We start from the raw sequence: 20,119 nt of genomic DNA on the forward strand, positions 1-20,119 counted from the left end.
TAAATAGTCAGTGCTTGATATAGTTTGCATGTTTATTTCCATTTGTTTACTAAAGGAGACATCCTCTTTTCGTATTGACGAAGTGCCCAAAAGTATAAGTTATTAGTGTTATAATTATTTACATTCAGACTTTTCCAGCATTCGCATATCTCATAACAAGGTCATATTTAGTCGATTTTCAACACGGTTTCAGAGTTTTTGATATCGAATTGCTTTGATAAATTTAGCCACTGCACTTCGATATTAAATTCTATACGATTTACGGACTGTGGCATCAACTGTGCTCTCAGAACTGTTTGTTAACTATTGTTTTGGCTATTCGCTTTCGCGCGCCTCGCGGCCAAGTCGCTGGCAGGCTGCAAGTGAATGAAATGCGTTGAATATGCAATAGCCGCAATGCCGAGGACACGCACGCAAATAAACAGAGTAAAAGAGAGGCAGATAGAGAGAGAGAGAGAGAGAGAGAGAGGGAAGAGTGCGAGGCATTGCTGAACAGAAGCTAAAAGATGTAGCTGAAAGCCCTGATACAAGTGACAACACAGGCGCGACTCGAGTTTGATTGAAAATTTGCATTTACAAAAGCGCCAAGACAAAGTTGCCACCAGAAGAATAGCAGTTTGTCTCTTTCGCTATCTCTTTCTCTCTCTCTCTTCGTCTCTTTCTATCACACCTCGTGGTGAAAGCGGTAAGAAAAGTTGTCCGCCAGTGACAGCTGTCAAATAGATGTTGCACGCGAACCGAAGACAATTTTGTGGCATTTTGAATTGTAAATTCTTCACATTCAGCTACCAAAGAAATGGCTGACTGAAGAGCTGACTGCATGGATAGATGGATGGATGGATAGATGGATGAGTGTCTGTCAAGTGCCGGCAAAACTACTTGGCGTCATCACATATGGCACATTGTGCGGCGCCACCTGCGACAACATGGCCCAAACCCCTAGACAAAACTGTTTTGTATCCCCTTCCCCTCCACACACATCCAAATTCTATGCCACTCAAAATGCAAAATCTACAACCCCCCCAAAAAAAAGAGAAAAATATCGCCGACCCAGTCGCAGCTGCAATGCAATTTACACTTGAATACAAAATCGAGTAAGCAAAAATACAAAAAGAAAACTACTGAAAGACTGCAAAGCAATGCCAAAAACATAAACCTAACTCTGCGAACGGAGACCAGAGACCGGAGAAAGGGCGATAAATGGAAACCCCCTTAAAAATCCTATGCGAAATATGCTAAAAACTCTCGCACTCGATTGCAATTGCGCATATTAATTGAAAATTTCTCACGCAAAATGAATCCACACAGCAATTGTTCGTTTCGAACTGAACTCTGAATGTGTCCCAGAAACTGCTGCATAACAATTCTACTAGAGAGTACTGCCAAAATCGTTATTACTTTGGCCAACAAATGGGAAATGCTAATCAAAAAATGCAATTGTTGATCGATTTATGCAAAGAGTGCTCCAAAAAAAAAAGTTCTGTAAGTTCACAACATTTGACAATTACTCACAAAGTATATTATTTCGCAACAAATTTTATACAAAATTGTCTATCTGAATTGTGCACAAATATTATTTATATGAATTTTAAAAATCATTATCAGAGTCAGAGTATTTTGTAGTCTAAAACAATTATTCAGGCAAATTGCTATGCTGCAATTTATTTTGACCACAAAAATTGTAAATGAAATATTTTATGCAATTAAAATGATAGCCAAAAAAAAAAACGAAAAGATAAATAAAAAAGCAATTAATCATTTATTTAATTATGACTTAATTGCAATCATTACAATTTGCTTTATAATTATTCTAATTAAAATTGCAAAAGACTTTTATTTGCGGCAAATTCTATGTGATTTTATGTTGGCCACAAATTCAACTCCCAAATCAATCATGAATCGCATCACAAATTGATGCATAAAACTATGAGCACATTAATGTCATTTAAATATTTGCTAACAAAAAAAAAAAAATACAATTGGCAATTAGTTCACTTTTATTAGCCATTTAGTAATCAAATAAAATGTATATATTTATGTAATTGCGCTCGAAAACTAGTGTTTAGTTAATTTGTTTATAATTTTAATTGCTGTTAGTACCAAAAGAAAAATGAGTCAACATCGCATTCCACAAAAATGCATTTAAGGATTATAATGTTTATGCTAATTTGTAATTCGTTTAAAATTATAGTATTTTTTCATATTATTTAAATCACTTTGGAATAGGTTCAACATATATAATATCATTAAATTAGTATACAAAAGTAGAAAAAAAAATATTGGCATTGTTTTTAACAAGAAATCTATTAAGGATTACAATGCTTATACTGATTTTAAATTCACTTAAAACGATAGAACTTTTTTTTATGCAAATCATTTTTAAATAGTTTTTGCATAATTATTCAATTGGCATACAAAAATGCAAAAATGAAGAAAATTAGTAAGCATTGCATTGTTTAATACTTATTTCTTATTTATATAAAATTAAAGAACTTTTTAAATTTTTTGAAAAGGTTTCGTATTCATTTACAATTTTTGGTATACAAAAAACCACTATGAGATAATCACTACCCATTGTGAATAAGAGCTAAACAGTATTAAAATATACCAAATCAATATACAAAAATACTACAAATATACCAAATGTTGGTTTTGGTATATTGATATAGTGCTACATTCAAAATACACCATTGAGAGCAAATATACCCGATTGTCAGCCAAAGCAACTAAGATTGCAATTACAAATTTTTATCGTATCGCCATATCAGGAATCATAAAAGCTATACTTGACATATTATTGTTTCTTATAAGTATTAAACTATTATTTTATATACTTCATTTATTTTTTTTGCGAACAGCTTAAATTATGCTTATCATGAATATTTAATTGCAATATTCTTTTCTAAAGGGTATCCTTTAGTCACCTTAGTTGAGTGTAATTTTCTTGTGAATAAACTCTATGAAAGCCACTTTTATTGGCTTTAATTTGTGTCAATTGCAATCCAAACCGAGCCGGGTCGAGCTGAAATAAGCTGAGCGGAGTATTGGCTCTGCCAATGACGAGTGCCTTTAATTGAACTAATGCTAATTCAATACCCGGGCGCTATTTTTAACCGAAACTTTTAAATGTTGACACGGCCAGGTAAAAGGACTCGTTGCCGCTGCTGCTGTTGCTGCTCGCTGGCTCGACAAATTCGTTCGTGGCCAACATTGAACGCTTGGCAGTAGCGCGACCCTCTAATCATTTTAACAGCTGCCAATCATCATTAGCGTCTGGTGGTGACGATGGCGATGGTGTTCATGTGGTGGCGGTGTTATTGGCGGTGGTGCTGTTGCTGTTGCTGTTGTTGCTGGTGTTGCTGTTGTCGACTGCCGCCTGGCTGCCTCTGTGCCGATGCATGTTGTTGGAAGTCATTGGCAAAATTTCAAAGCTATTACCAGCTAAAACTATAAAACCGCCAATTAGCAACGCGTTGGCAATAAACTAAACAACGTTTCTGTCTGTCTCCCCATTCCCACCTCCATCGCCAGCTAAACATTCCCTTCGCCAAAGAAAAGGCTAGAAAACTCAGCTGTAATTTCAACTACATTTTTTTGTTGTTGTCTTGCTTTTTCGGGTAGCCTTGCTCTGTGTTTGTGTGAGTGAGTGTGTGTGTTAACCGCGCGTTTTTAAGCCAATTTACCCGACTAATCAGTATAAACCACTTCAAAGCAGCTGCCACATCGACTCGGAGTCGGAGTCAGAGTCAGAGTCGGCAACACAACATTTCCTACTTCCGTCTTTTGCTACTTCTTCTTTGTAATGTGCACAAAATTCCAATGTGTCTGGGGCATTAAAAGGCAACAGCAACGCCAACAGCAACAGCAACAGCATCGGCATCAGCAATAGCAACAGTCGTCAATAGGAGAGGTAAGCTCGTAAAGGCGCAGCTCGAATGTGTAGAAGAAGGTATTTTAGCTTTTACTCCTTTTCCGGTGCGATGCGCTGTCAGTCATCAAATGACTTTACCTAACTATTTCTTGGGTCGATCTAATAAACAAAGAAGTATGCTGCTTATAAATACTCAGTTGTGATCTCATTCTAACATATTTCATTCAATTCTTATTTATTATTTTTAACCGATATCAATATTAAATATTCAAGAATAATGCACGTATTTATTAAATAAACATTAAAGTATTTTAACCCATAAATTAACTATATTAGAAATGATCAAATTAAATAGAAAGCTGCAAGAACACAGATTATATAGAATTTATTTTATTGACAAAATAAATACAACTATAATTTATATAATAATTTCATTATAAAGAAACTATGATTATTAAATTATTATTATCATACTTTAATTGTATACTATTTTAATATGAGAACTCTTTATAACATATTTTAAGGGCAGTAGGTATCGCATACTCTACATAGCTGACAAAAAATTGTTTTTAAATGTCATTTACTTAAAGTTTCCAAAAGCTATTATTGAAGTTCATTTTCTTTTCACTTAATAAGAAGTTGCATCAGTACAATCATAAACCGGAAATCATTTTTCCCTTATTCCTAAATCTTATTCCAATTATAAATTTCCATTGCCTACTTTTAGGCTTTATCCATTTCGATTAGAGCATCCGCAGTGCCATGGACTTGGCAACGCATTATGGACTCTCAAGTTTATTGCGAGTTGTGCGCTACTCCAAAGTGTTAAGTGATCCTTGGCAAACGTGTTAAAATGTGTAATTTAATTTGGACAGCGGTTTTAAAGGCAGCTGCGCAGCAATGTGTAAGTGCAAAAGATTTCTTTCCTTTAGCATTTTTACAGCCCGACATGTTGGGAGTTGAGATTTAAGCTGCGCAGCAACTTTAAAACGTCAATAAAGCTACACTCTATGCCATGTGTGTGTGTGTGTGGGTCATGAAAAGTTGGTGGAAACTTTTGTCGGCAACGGCAATAAGCAAAATAGACAAGCGGAAAAAATCGGCATTGACAACGCGCTGGCAAGCGGCAAGCGGCAAGTTTAGTGAAGTTTTGCTTAGCCCCAAAGAAGAAGAACTAAGAAACTTCAACGCCATATGTCAATTTGGTGTAACAACTCGTTCAGTAGGATGATATTCGACACACTTAAGACCTTGGCCAGCAGCAGCAAGGGACTTTCCACATTTCACATTTCCCCACTCAATTTGAGAGACGCCACACTGATTTCAAGCGGGGAGCGGGGAGTGTGGAGAGGGGGACAACAACAACAATTGAGGGTAACAAAAAGCAGAAAAAGTTTTTAACAACTTGGCTTGACTTCGGTCAGCCGTTGAAGTTTTCTAATCTGTTTCTTGTACGAGCTTCGATATGAACACGCTTTCTCTCCCTCTTCCCATCTCTCTCTCTGACTTTTTAGGTTCGAATTTCCTTTTGCTGATTTTTAAACGGCCCTGGACATTGATCTGTTATTTGTTCATGTTGTTGTTGCTGTGCCGCCAAGTGTTTATTTTCCCAGTGCTCTGGGATAGGCAGCCCTGGCCTTAAGGTTTGTTTATTTATCGGATACAATGGGCGGGGTCTCTGAAATCAACTTGTATAGAAAGTCAATAAAACTGTTTGACAACTCACTGACTGCCAGGCTGTTGAGTGTGCCAGTGTGTGTGAGTGTGTGTGAGGAGCCTTTTGGGCACATTAAATTTACAATTTATGGCTGACAATCGAAGGCAAGTTTTATATGTATTTATAGCCCATATTTGGCGGAAAATGTGTGCAGAGAACGAATTCTTATCGCATCAGGCTTATGGCGAAAGCGTGAAAGATTTGCTAAACTAAATGCATAACTTATCATAAATATTTAAGTAACGATAATTTATGCAGTCTTAGAGAAGTAAATGTTAATGGGAAAATAAACATGTAAGAAAGCTACAATCGAGTGTAAAAGAATCTCAATTTTATATTAAAATATCAAATTAATATACGGAAAAAATACTAAAAGTCAAAATACGTTAAATAAACAAAAATTATAGTTGCGAGATTATACCACTATTAATTTAAAATTAATTTATCCAAAATTTTAAAATTTATATATATTATATGATTATACCGATAAAATAGTAAAGTTCGGAAAAAAATTAATAATAAATAAAAATATTAAATATCTCACCAAAATACTAAAAATACTGATGATAAAATTATATTGGTATAGCAAAATTATAAAAAATTAAAAACTTATATCAAATAAATATACCAAAAAATTCTTAAATTAAGAAATATAATATTTAAGAAATATCAATTTAATATATCGAAAAATACTAATATCATAAACACAGTACTTATGATTGTATGTACCGAAAATCGCTTGCTATTCTATTTTTTTTCGTTTCGTGCTAGAAATAATAATAAAATATTATATCTCTATTTTCTCAGAGATCAAATGTTTTATACCGACAAACAAACAGACAGACAAATGGTCCAATGGGTAGCGGCTATAAAAAGTAGACTTCAAGTAGCACTTTATTAAATTTCTTTCTTTAAAAGTTACTCATAAACTAAAGTAACAAAATAAGTATAAAACTATGTAGAATATATTAAAAAACAATATACAAATTTGCAAAACATTTAATCCCCAACCACTGGCAACGAGTAGGTCATAATTCCAGCCACATAAAAAGAGGAAGAAATTCAATCAAGAAATTGCATTTGTAAAACAATTGCAATACATCAGCGGCGATATGAATATATCATGGCTTAAAGGATACAATTGATACGTAATGCAGTAACCGTGTATTTCTCATTTTGCTGAGCTCATTCCCATTCACATCTTCCAGCCCACTGCATTTCGATTCAAAGCCAATGCAAATCATTAAAGTTATTTTCTCTACATAATTATGTCATTGTATTGACGATGATGATGATGATGATGATGATGATATGGCTGCGACATAAAAGACCAAAAGAAAAATGCATAAAAAAAAGAAATGTTGTTAAAAATGGCAATTAACTGCATACAGTACAGCGGCAGATAGATACACTGGGCGTATGCGTAATTTATCATATTTGTACGCGTACTTTTATTTCGATTTTCCGCATGCAGTTTATTTGTCTTCATAGCCCCCGGTTTTCCCCCGTTTTGTGTATGTTCAGTTTATCGTTTTTACTTCTCTCTTTTTTATTTTGTGTTTCTACTTAAAATTCGATTTATAACAATTTGCGGTAAATAAACTCACGTTATACTATAAATTGCTGCATATTTTTGAGAGTTGGCCACGTGTCATCAGCAAATATCTTTGCTTGTAATTTGCACAATCGTTGCGTTTAAAATACATTATAGTTCGACTATTGTTGTTGTTATGCTTTTTACTGAAGATTCATTATACTCTATATAATCTATATACCCTATGTATGTATATTATGAAAAAGCTTACTCAATTTGTTGTAGAAGAGAGAAGTGAAAAGGAAATCTTGAAACCAGATAAATAAATCGCTCAGTCCAAGAAAAAATAATAATAATTGCAAATGATTTGTATTTTAAGCACAAATGTCAGTCAATCCGTTCTTTAATTATATGTTCTTATTAATTTTTTTAATTTTTCTTTTATATAAAACAATTATTCAATTCAATCTATAGTTATTTCAAATTAGAAAGATTTCTAATAACAATTTTATATAGCAATCATAAAAAATGTATATACGTACATATATATGTTATATATAATATAATATTTTTAATCAGTTTGACATAAATTTATTTTAAATCAAAATATATCATATAATAAATATATTTTAATTCGTTAAACTTTTTTTTATCTATTCACTCTATAAAATTATTTTTTTAATATAAACTTATGTGAAATCAAAAGTTTCTTATCATATAGCAATTATAATAAGTATTTCATGTATTTTGTTTCTTTCTTTTTTGCACAATTCTTTTTATTATTTAATTAGTTATTACATTATTATTCTTAAGTGTTTTACGTTTCATTCCATTCATTCATTAATCAATTCATTTCAGTAATCAACTATAAAAAACAGTATTTTTTTTACAGGGTATTTTCCAATCAACCAATTTAATGTATCCCCTTCTTAGCTTGCAATTGTTGTTGTTATTGTGTGTCATGCTTCCATATAATTAATGCATAAATTATGCATACAATGCGATTGCAAAAAAATAACACAAATGAACGCGTTGTGGGTTGAGAGTTCAGCGGGTTGAGAGTTCAGCGGGTTGAGCGATGAATCGGGGGCATGTGGGGCAAGGAGTCAAAGTGTTGCCTGTTGTGTTTTTCTTATGCCTTGTAAATACTCGTAAAACTCGTAAAACTTAACATGGCCATTTAACCGTGGGCGCTTTTAATACGATAATGACAATATTTCACAAAGGACTCGAACAAAAGGATTCGGGAAACGGGACAAGCAGCTATCGGGAAACCGAGAACTGGCGACTGGGAGCAAAGTTCAAGCCGTCGATTGAGCGACGACTTTAACGATACTTATGTGGCTCAGTATAATGGAAACATTTACTCAATTGACTGTAAAGAAACAGCAGCAAATTGGCAGCTTTAAAACATTAAAAATAAAATGCTTATTACGAAAATAATATAAATATTTAATGAAGTTCTTTTTATGGTGGAATTCTCAACACGTTTCAGCAAACACTTTTTAATGAATGTCATAATAATTTTGAAGCGCAATTCTTTTAAAAATTTACAAAATGTTAGTGAAGTAAAAACTAATCTGAGGGAAACTTCTGAGCAATAAACTGGCCACAAGCAAAAGCAAAGCCAAAAAAAAAAAAATAAATAAAAACGTTGCAAGTTGTGTTCAGGCGTTTGGAAATGGAAAACCATTTAGCCAATTTAAATGTTGTTCGAACAAGCTTAAGAAAGAAGACGACAACAACAACAACAACGACAAGAGAAAAAGTGTAATAGACAAACCGAAAAATCAACAAGAAATGGCAACAGAGAAAGAAGGGAGAGAGAGGGAGATAGAGCAGTTACTAGTAGATAAACTTGCGATGTGGAGAAAAGAAAAACTAAAGCAGCAAATTGCATGCAACAGCACGGCAAAGGACCAAGCAAGGACTACGACTACACGCATCTGTTAGCTGAGTCTAAGGATACGAGCTCACACATACATACATACATATACGACTGCAGGCAAGTCCATCAGTAGTTCCCCTCTTCAGCCCCACTCTTTGTACTCTCCTTAACATCCACACTTCACTTAATTAGATTGCGCTTCGGGTGCATGTTTACTCTTGCAACAACAAGACGAACCAGCGTCGACACAAATGAGCGAACAACCAAGATGCATGCACTCGAAGAGCATAAAAAAAATGATATATATATTTTTATAAAGAGAGCGAACAAGATTCTCGCACTAATAAAACACATTTCGCCAGCGAAAGTGAAGACACACACAACGAGAAATGTGGCACATTTAAAAAGTAGTTCGAGTCTCCCCAGATGCCACAGCCAGGCAGGCAGGCAGGCAACTTTGCCACCAAATGCAGTGCAAGCATTCGTACTTGCTTGCAACTGGAACGCCTCTAATAACACAATAATAACAAAGGCGTTATTATTTCCCCAAAGTCAGTTTCCTTCTGCAGTTTTGCGGCTGCTGAAGTAACCAGATTTTTTCCATCGAATCAAATCGGGAATTTTCTATACTCTAACCTAATGAAAATTTGAATTTCTAAATATGAATTTATATTTAATAAATGAAAAATATGCTATTCATAATAATAAATAATGTTGGTATTTTAATTTAAGATATCAATTATCATTTAGTTATCATTTAATTTTAACTTTTCGACTTATTTATTTTATATCACTTATCTAAATACGTTTAAATTAAATTTAAATGTGGCATGCACATCAATACATTCATTCTTAGTATCATTCAATAATTCAAATCAATATTTTTCAATTTTATTTTTCACTATGGTAATATAAATGCTTTGTTTTTGCATGCTGGGAAATCCTATTATTATTGAACTGTTTAAAAGAACTATCTTAAGAATACAGTTTTGCATCTCATTTCGATACCTATACTATTAATTACTAGAAGCTATTTTTATTGTCATCAATCATAATTGTCAAAGGCTTTTTTTGAGAGGCTTTTTTAATATTATGCTAAATGTTAATAAATACAATTTAGTAGTTTTGCTGTATCTTTAAAAAGTTGTTTAGGTTTAAAATAATTTATAGATGCCTTTGATAGATAAGTGAGATCAGTTTTTTGCACACATTTATTGAATTTCATAAGGCCTTTCAAGATTACATTTTCAAGTATATAATAGTTACATAATATAGTACTTTGCCATTTTTAGTATCATACAAATGAACATGGAAATCCCGTATTATTCGTAGCCCTTATTAATTTATTAAAATATAAAATAATAGTTGGAAGTGTTGGAAATTGGCAAAAGCCACTTTGATATGTATTCAATATATTAATTTATATTAATGATATATCGGAACTGAACTTAATGTTATGATCTGACAGCGAGTGAAGTGAAGTAAAGAAGAACTTATCAAACTAAAGTCCCAAAGTGTTTAATTATTTATTTTGCTTGTGTGGTGTAATACTTAAATGTATTATAACTATCTGTTTCATACGTAATTTTAGCAGTACAAAATTTCTTGTATCATATTTTATTAATAAATACTACCTCTTCTTCATTTTCCATTTTACTTTTAACTCATGTGATCATTTGCACAAAGTTGGTGTGAAAGTTAAGCAATCCATTTAACTATTTCTCATAGTTGACGCAAAATCAAGTCGAAATTCTTTTGCTAGTTTTCGGTGCTGCTGATGCTCTCGAGGAAAAGCAGTGATGATAGCACATGTTGCCGCTGTTCTCTCCATGTTCTTGTTGCTCTGTCCCCGCGGGCAACTTGCCTTGATTATGACAGTTGGTTTACATCTGACAACAACAACTACGACAACAACAACAGTAACAAGAAAAACCAACGTACAACTGCAACAAGAATGTTTGAAAACTAACCCATTGTAACGGCTGGCAAACTGATAGCTTGTGTGTGCGTGTGTGTGTATGTGTGTGAGTGTGTGTGTTTGACTTGGTCAATGTTATAATTTGCCACATGTCTTTCGACTTTAACAAGGACATTTCTTGGGGATTTCGCAAGATATCGCAAAGAGCGCAGCTCAGCTCAGTTCTTGCCTGATTGCTGTTTGTTTAAACTAACCATTTGGTTTGCCATTTAAATGTGAATAGACCCCAAACCTTCGCCTCCCCTTGCTCCTTCCCTACACCCACTTCTTGGCATGTTCTCGTGTAATTACTTGTCCAGTTCCGGGCTGCGAGGGGTCGAGGTCGACCACGTTTGCTCTGCTCTCTGCTCTCTGCCTCCCAAAACTGCTCCCGATTGTTGAGTGATAAGTGCTGCCTGCCGCTGCAATTGCAGCTGTCAGATGTCCAGCGGGAAGGGTGGATGGGGAGCAAAGAGTGAGCGTTGGCGGCTTGTGGCACTTGCAACATGGCTGCACGCGCTGGCTAACTAACTCGCGTCCAAGGTTCGCTAGCGTTGGTGTTCAAGTATTGTCTAGTTGAAATACCCTGTATACTATTATATTGTGGGGGAGTTTCAGTTAAATAAGTTATATAAATAAATGTATATTGCATAGCAAGAATATTAAACAAGTAAGAAATCTACAGTCGAGTGTGCCCGACTTTGAGATACCCGCCACCCAATTTGAATAATAACAAAACAGCGCAGCATTATTCTTAAAATATACGTAATTAATATACCAAAATACTAAAAATATACCAAAGAGTATTTTTTTTGTATATTGATGCAATACTACATTTGAACTGGTTTGATTTAAGATTACATAGATAAAAAATGTGGAAGGTATTAAAAAAAAAGATTTGCTAAGGCTGACAATCTGGTATATTTTACACTCTATTGTATATTTTTAATATAGTACTGTATAAATATACTATGGTCTTTGGCATATTTTAAAATAAATACCGCAATATTTTGCTTTTATTCAAAAGGGGTAGAGGGTATCTGACAATTGAACACACTCGCCTGTGGCTTTCTTACTTGTTTATTTCATATTTAGTACTTTGTATACTCTTAAATTTGTCAACATTTTTATTAAAGCTTTCAAAATGACATACTCTACAATTTTCTAATCTTTTGAAGTTTTTATTTTTTTAATACTATCAACTGATATGAAAAAAATATAAATAAAATACTACAACAAAGTATTGGATAAGCGAACAAAATCATATCAATAGAAAAACTGCTTGTCAGAGTTAATGAGTTATATCATAAATATTTTATAACATTACTTATCGAAACTTTAAATACTTTTGCGGTTTTAATTGTGATGAATCGAGGTGTTGTAACTCCTAGAAATGTAATGTAGTTAAGGAATAGTTTTCTAAGCATTCAACAGTAGTTAATTAAACTTGATGGGATACGGTTTATAAAAATGCAATAAATATGGTTGTAAATCGCATTATTGGCCTATTTAGAATAATAAAGTTTTGCTTTATCAATTATAATGAGACATGGGTAACCGGAATTTTCTTTATGAGTGATGATAAGAATAAAATTTTAGAAAAGCAAAAAGAAATGAATACTACTAAAACATCAAAAGCTAATACTTAACAAAAACGACACAATAACAAAATGCAAATGCGATAAACTGATATCAACAAGCTCAAATATTATATAAAATGATTCATAAAAGCACATAAAAATGTATCGATTCTCTTTAAATAATTTTAAAGAATTACCAGTGTTCGTCGACCACAGTCATGATAGTGGATCAGTTATATAGTATTTATCGCGCTGCTCGATTTTTCGTGTTATTAATACTAGCTTCATTCAATTATTATATGCCTACTTGGACGCACTGGCAAAAAATCGAACACAAATACCATTGTATGCGCTATAAAATGAATACAAAACAAATGAGAAGGCGTTCTCTTAAAGCAAACTAAACATCTAAAAATCACAATCTTCGCTTACCTTGTGTAATAAAATGAGAAAACACAAAAACTCAACTTTAAAAATAAACTTAAGTTATGTTAAATATATATAAAAACGTGAATCAAATAAAATGTGTTAAGCAACAAATTGTATATTTAATATAATAAAATGACATAAATTTCGTAGGCAACAAAATTAAAAATAAAAAAAATACATATAATACTACAAAGTATTATACACTGTTGAATCGTGTATTTTTATTTTTATTTATTTACAATACTATTAAGTGGCTTATTTTCAGACCGCAACATTTTACAGTAACTTTAATTAGATGCAACTTGTATTTGGATAATTCATATAATACAAAAATTAAAAAAAAAAAAATAAATGAAATGTGTCACATTTAACATTCATTCCTTAATTTTAATTTTAATTTTAATTTAATAATTACATTTTGTTAACCAAACCATTTTTGACTTATACATATGTCATATTTCATATATGAAATTCGTTGTTTTTTTAATTAATAATAGATCTGCATCTGAAACTAATACTCCAAAATATATAAATTATTTTATCCAGTGATTTTGTGTTTATATAATGTTCTCAGATAAATTTAATATAGTTGAATTCAAATAACTTCCATTTATTTAAAGTAATTGTAAACCTTTCTATGTAATTCAAATCATTTCATGTTAAATTTAGCTGACTTACTTTCTTTGCTGGGTATGTTTCAGTCGTGCAATTTTAAAGAAATGCATCCCAACTTGTTGTTAGAGTGTGTTTTTTGTTTGTTTCGTGAGCTGGCCCAAATGTTGCTGTAAATTGTTAATTAAATTTTTCTGTTCTCATTCTGCAACGGACGTGTGGAAAACTGTGCGCCAAAAAAAAGAGGAAAAGCAACAATGCCCTGGCCATGGGGTCAAAGTTGAAGCTGCTGCTGTTCCTTTTTTTTGTGTTAGTGTTTGTTTTTAGGTAAGCCAAGCTGAGTAATTAACAACAAATGGAACTTTTTCATGGCAGACAAAGAGAAAGGGAGATTAATAGAGGGAGAAAGAGAGAGAGAGAGGGCGAACTCAGTGGTGAGATAAGCAACACATGTGGAAAGACTTCATTTACAAAACCCGCGTATGCATGTGTGGCAGGCCCTAAAAACCGCGTGGCACTCTCGGTCGAAGCCTCATATTATCAGTCCAGTCCACAGCCAATGGCCAGCAAAGTCAGCAACAGCAACAACAGCAACAACGACTTGTAGCAATTACAACAATCAACATTGCGGCACGATAAGCGATATAGCTGCAACAGCAATCGAGCTGAAGGCAAGCCCAAGTGCTGGCCTACACTAAACCGCGATTACAAACACAGCTAAACACAACACAACACCAAGCGCTCGGCTAACAACAACAACAACACAAACAACAACAATTGCTTCGACGACCGCAATGGGCAATAAACTGAGCTGAGAGAGAGAGAACGGAGCAACAAAACGTTTTTGATTGGTGGCTGTCGTTAGGGTAAACTAATGAATACAAGTATCTCATAGATACACTTCACACACACACACACAGTGCATGCGTGTTTGTGTGGCTTAAGTGCCGACTGCCGACTGCCAACTGACTCACATTTTCTTGTTTATTAATTTAAAAATGCAACCGCCAGCGAAAAGCATTTGGCAACACATGCAATCAAGCGACAGCAGCAACATCAACATCAACAGCAACAGCAGCAAATGTGGCAGCTACAACAACAAGAACTGTAGCGGATTCTTAGCAACATCTGATCAAAGTTAAGAATTCGACAAATATGCGGGCTGCGTGTCCGCAATACACACACACACACACCCATACAAACATAAGTCATGTAAGTGCGCTCACATTATGAGCGTGTGCAAATGGTTGTTGTCTTGGCTAAGCAATTGACTAACCGAAGCTTAGCGACAAACCGAAGTTTTGAAGTATTATTTTTTGAGTCGACTTATTAAATATTTTAATATTAATCAAAATTTAAACAAAAATTCACATTAACGAAATTTAAATCTCTCATTTACATTAAAATTTGAGAATATTTATTAGTTGTTACGTATTTGGTATTGACAATATTCCAGCAATCAAGAAAAAATATATTATATATAATTATAGAGAAATTAAAATTAATATTTAACGTGTAGCGAACAACACCAAGCATAAGAAATTTATTAACACATACATATAGAATTCCACTACTTACAAAAATCATTAAATTTATGTTCTTCTTAAGCTGTTTCATTCTAAAAATAATTTCCAATCATTTTTTTTTAAGTTTTATAAAATTACAAAATTTGCAGCTTAGTAAAATAATAATAATAAAATAATCAGTTGCCATTTGTTATATTTATTATCATGCTAGTAAGTATAATTTATAGTTATGTGCAGAAGTTTATCCTTACTTTCAAACTATTTGATACTGAAAATATTTTCCAACAATATTTTTTGGTCAGTCTTCGGATAATTATATATGTACTATGTACATTTCCGTACTATAATTTTATAAAAGACTACTGAATTTAGAATATTTATAAATTTTATTCAATTTGAATTTGCATGAATTATTATTACTATTCAATATATGTATGTTATATAACATATTTTTTGTCCATACTTTTATATTCATTCATTTAGACGGGAGTTGAACAGAAGACATTAAAAAAATAATTAGTAAGGATTTAATGATAAAGTAATTTCATATATATTGTATTATTATCTTTACATTATAAATATATTTATGATCAAAGACCAAAATAGAAACAGAATAGATCTACTGCCAAAGTGATACATTGAATGATCGTTGTTAAGATCTGTTAACAAAGATTGCGCCATGCAAATGACCAGCAACCGAGAATCATGTATTTAAATTGAAAATCGGACAATGGAAATGAAAATGAAGGAAGGTGACAAGTCGAGCCCAGTTGTCGAACAGAACAGAAGAACAGCACGCATTCATTAACATTTTCATTTGTCGCTCTCTTTCGCAGTGTTCTTGGTTCTGGTTACTTATGAGTGTACTCACACACGCTCTGGAAGTGTTCAATGGGTATTACGAATGCCTCAAAATGTCTCGTTACGAATCGTCAAGCACATGGCCAACTTTTGTGAAACTGCGACGACATTTGTTGTCGCTGTCGCTGTTCTTGTTGTTCGAGGTTTATGGACACGTCGCAGTCGTCTTTAGGTTCTTAACGATATGCGACAATTTTTGACCCCAAGCGACCAAAATACAGCAAAAGAGGGAGAGATAGAAAGAGAGAGAGACAGAGAGAGACGAAGATAGAGAGTGAAACTCGCACACAGCTGCAGACATTACGCCATGAAATTTATTTGGATTGGGGTTGGGTCAAAATTTAAATATTTCAGCGCCAACAACAGCAACAACAACAACGATAACAACAGCGACAACGTCAACTGATTTTTCGCGTTTCGGGCTCGTTTTGCTTGATTGCTCGATCGCTTTGCTCTATCGTTTTACTTGAATCTTCTGCTTTGGGCAAATACAAAAATATTGGTTGGAAATTATTTTGAGCTTGGTCTTCACGGGTCGCCCATTTCCCATCCCCCTCTCCATCTCTCTATCTCTGTTGACACACACACACACACAACATTCCCCATTTAAGTGTATAAATTTTTATTGCCTGATTGAATTGAGTTCGAGTTGAGTTGGGTTGGTTTTGGGTTGGGTTGGGTCTTGTTCGACTCGACTTGGCTTGTGTCTTCTGCTGGCTTCAATTAGGGTTCGCTTTTTCGGGCTTATCGCATCCATAGAAAACGGGTAACAAACCGACAAATACGACAACAGAAACGGCAACAGTTACCGATCACCACATACATAGAAGTCGACCCCCCTTTTTGCTTACTTTGTCCCCTTCACACATTGGTTTCTTCATCCTGCCATCTATGCGACTCGTTTCTGACCTGTGTCAATATTTATTGGCTTTATTTACAGCCAGAGCCCACTTTTCGGTATTTGCATTGAATTTGTGATTAATTTGCCCCGATAAGCCCAAACAAATCAAATTGTTATGTGACAGCAAGCCAACGCAGGCATTTCCGATCATTTCAACTAAAACTGAATCGTCTCTATTGCTCTTCTGGCTTCTTCTATTTCAGTTCTGAGTAATTTTCCAAATTTTAAATAGATTTAGGTAATTAGCAAATATAAATAACAATCCAAAATATATTGCATATGTTATAAGATATAATATAATACAATATAATCTATTTATTTTTGATCAGATAGTTAAAAAAAAAAGATGCACAAGCTTAAGCTTAGGTCGAGTATCATCATATATTATTATATTTACTCAGCGAACAATTTCTTACATATTTATACCCGCTACACATAGGGTAGAAGGGTATTATACTTTTGCGCCGGCAGGAATGACTGTTGGCATGTATAATATATATATTCTTGATCAGAGTCAAGAGACGAGACGATCTAGCCTTGTTCGTCTGTCTGTCTGGCTAGAATCCCGAATTTTGGTATATACTAAAATAACTATTATCTATATCTATACAATTTTGTTGCGTTCAGATAAAAAATTGCCGAAGTTATTAAATAAATACTTTTGTATGGGCAAACACGCCTGCTTACTAGGGGTCTTAGTTGTTTTGGCTGACAATCTAGTATATTTTGCACTCTATGGTATATTTTGAAAGCGGTACTATATCAACATATCAAGTATACTATTTGGTATATTTTTAGTATTTATGGTATATTATTACTCAAAATGGATAGCGGATATCTCACAGTCGAGTGTGTTCGACTTGTTTTATTTTAGTAAAAAAAGGTTTGCTGCTATTTATATTTCTGGCCTAATAATGAAAATGCGAATATTTATCAAAAAAATGGATTTGTTGTTTGTCACAGTACTCTCCAGCAAGATTTATATTCTTTTGAATGCGCTCAAACCAATTGTCGAAGCACTTTTTCACTATGATTGAGGCACCTCCAAAACATGGCTTTAACAGCATCATCTGACATCGAAAATCGATGACCACGCCTTTTTTTCCTTGATGTGCTGTTTTGTTTTGGGCTCATAACCATAGATCCATGATTTGTCACCTGTGACGATCTTATAAATGTCTTTTGAAGCACAGGGAATGTATTTTTTCAAAATTTCTTTGAACCAATCCACACAAGCCTTTTTTTGAGCAATTGTCAAATTGTGCGGGATCCAACGAGAACAATCCTTTTTTACGACCAGGTGTTTATGCTATATCGAATGTATTCTAGTGGAAGAAATGTCAAAGGATGCCTCTATCTCACGATATGTCACATGACGATCTAGCATTATCAGTTCACGCACGGCATCAATGTTTTTTGGCACAACGTCTGTTTTTGGACGACCTTCACAACCTTCGTCTTTCAGCGAGCATCGGCCACGATAGATACAGGATGGCACTTCATCGCCTTACAAAGATTTAAGTTCATCGGTCCACTCTTGTCGTAATAATCCAAGTCGAAAGTTGTGAAAAATTATTGCTCGAAAGTGTTCACGAGTAAATTCGATTTTTCTGCCGAGGTAAGTTTTTGATTAATCGCTTATCGATATCAAACGTGGTCGCACATGAAAAAGTTGGATGGAGCTTTTATCGATAAAAGTCCAAACTTTTTTTGGAAAATAGTCAAGTGGTCCTAAAATGGCTAGAAGTGACCTAGGCCAGAAATTTAAATAGCAACCCTCGTATTAGATTTAAAGATTTAAAAAAACGAACAAGGTGATTTATTATTTTTTCAGCTTTTGATAGACACTACGTCTAGAACTTGAAACGCAATTATAATACAATTTAGCAGAGTGTTTGATAACGTTTGGCACTGATAAGAGGCTCAAAAACGTTTCAAACTGAATTTTTCAAAGTAAACAACTTAGTTTTGTTTTAAATCCGATTCTAGACGGTGAATATTCGAAAAATTGCAATGAAGATCGTATTAAAAGTGCTTCTTATCTATTTACTACTTCAAATCGGAAACACTCAGGTCGGTCGAAGTATACAATAATTGAAAATTGTATTTTCTAAGAAATTAGAGTCTTTATAGACATGCCTGGAGTCGAAACAATTGGAGGAAACTTGCGGCAGTTATTGTTTTAAAGTTGTAAAACAGCTTCTAGGGCACACAAACTCATTGCAGAAGCAAGTCAATGGCCAAGAGTCCGAACTAAAAAAGGAAACACTTGAGAGATTTGCAAATATGGAGCAACAGTTGAGGTCATTAAAGGAGGATATAGAAAAGCCTAAGCAGAATTTAAATGAAGAAACGATAAAAGAGTTTCAGAAGCTTTATGAGAAAATTGGATCGAAATACTATTATATTGAAAGACAACACAAGATCAATTGGTTTGCCGCTGTTCACAAATGCCATGAGCATGGCAGTCACTTGGCCAGTATACAGAATCAGCAAGAATTTAACGCATTGGGACCGAAACTAAAGGGAGACCATTATTGGATAGATATCAATGATCTGGGCCATAAAGGAGTATATCGCTCGCATACAACTGGTCAAGCAACTCCCTATTTTAATTGGTATAATGGAGAACCGAATAATAACGGAGACGAACGCTGTGTTGCTTTGGAGGAAAGAGGCCAACCAACAGTACAAATGAATGATCAGGATTGTACAGCGTTGAATTTATTTGTCTGCGAATTGTTTGAAAAGTAATAAAATCGTAAACAAAAATATATATTATATTTGTTTTCCTGAATATACTTACATATAATTTCTCGTAAACTTTCATAACGTTCCACTGATAAGATGCGCAAGTCGCTGCAAAGCTTAGAAAATACAAGTTGCAATAGCAACATCAACATTATCACACATGAATTGTCACGTTTTTCCAATTTATATTCGTACATATCACGATTCACATTTACAGACATGATTTTAGAATATTAATATAGGCTTGGAATAGTGGATTATGGGAAAGGCAACAATATCATCTGGATTGTAGTCGAGGTCCAGACAATGGTTTCTTAGATCGCTTACATAGCGTACGCCAAAGGCAAAGCAATTCGTGTTGCCATCCTTCAATTCGATTTCAACATCTTTGCCATTTTCGACACCAAATATCTTGTAATGCAGTGAGTCCATTTTAATGGTTTTGTAGTCAAACAGCTTGGATTTCTTGAATGAGACAAGTACAACCGCATC

General features: G+C 33.7%; 2 protein-coding genes across 2 annotated transcripts in view; both read left to right on the top strand.

Moving 5' to 3' along the window:
- LOC132791772 (myb-like protein AA) overlaps positions 1-20,119 on the top strand; it is a 61,519-nt gene that overhangs the window by 40,463 nt on the left and 937 nt on the right. The gene's annotated exons all lie outside the window — the stretch shown is intronic.
- Positions 18,855-19,630, top strand: LOC132789922 (C-type lectin 37Db-like). The gene is made up of 2 exons (XM_060798260.1): positions 18,855-18,949; positions 19,010-19,630. Exons 1-2 carry the CDS (start codon positions 18,890-18,892, stop codon positions 19,628-19,630), a joined length of 681 nt encoding a protein of 226 aa, XP_060654243.1. The 5' UTR covers positions 18,855-18,889.

The sequence above is a fragment of the Drosophila nasuta genome, chromosome 3 (genome assembly GCF_023558535.2).
Source record: "Drosophila nasuta strain 15112-1781.00 chromosome 3, ASM2355853v1, whole genome shotgun sequence".
NCBI lineage: Eukaryota > Metazoa > Arthropoda > Insecta > Diptera > Drosophilidae > Drosophila > Drosophila nasuta.

Excerpts from the sequence above, each read along its gene's own strand:
- LOC132789922 (XM_060798260.1), top strand. The coding sequence starts at position 18,890 with ATGAAGATCGTATTAAAAGTGCTTCTTATCTATTTACTACTTCAAATC. Across the intron at positions 18,950-19,009 it reads TTCAAATCGGAAACACTCAG|ACATGCCTGGAGTCGAAACA; the intron begins GTCGGTCGAAGT and ends GAGTCTTTATAG.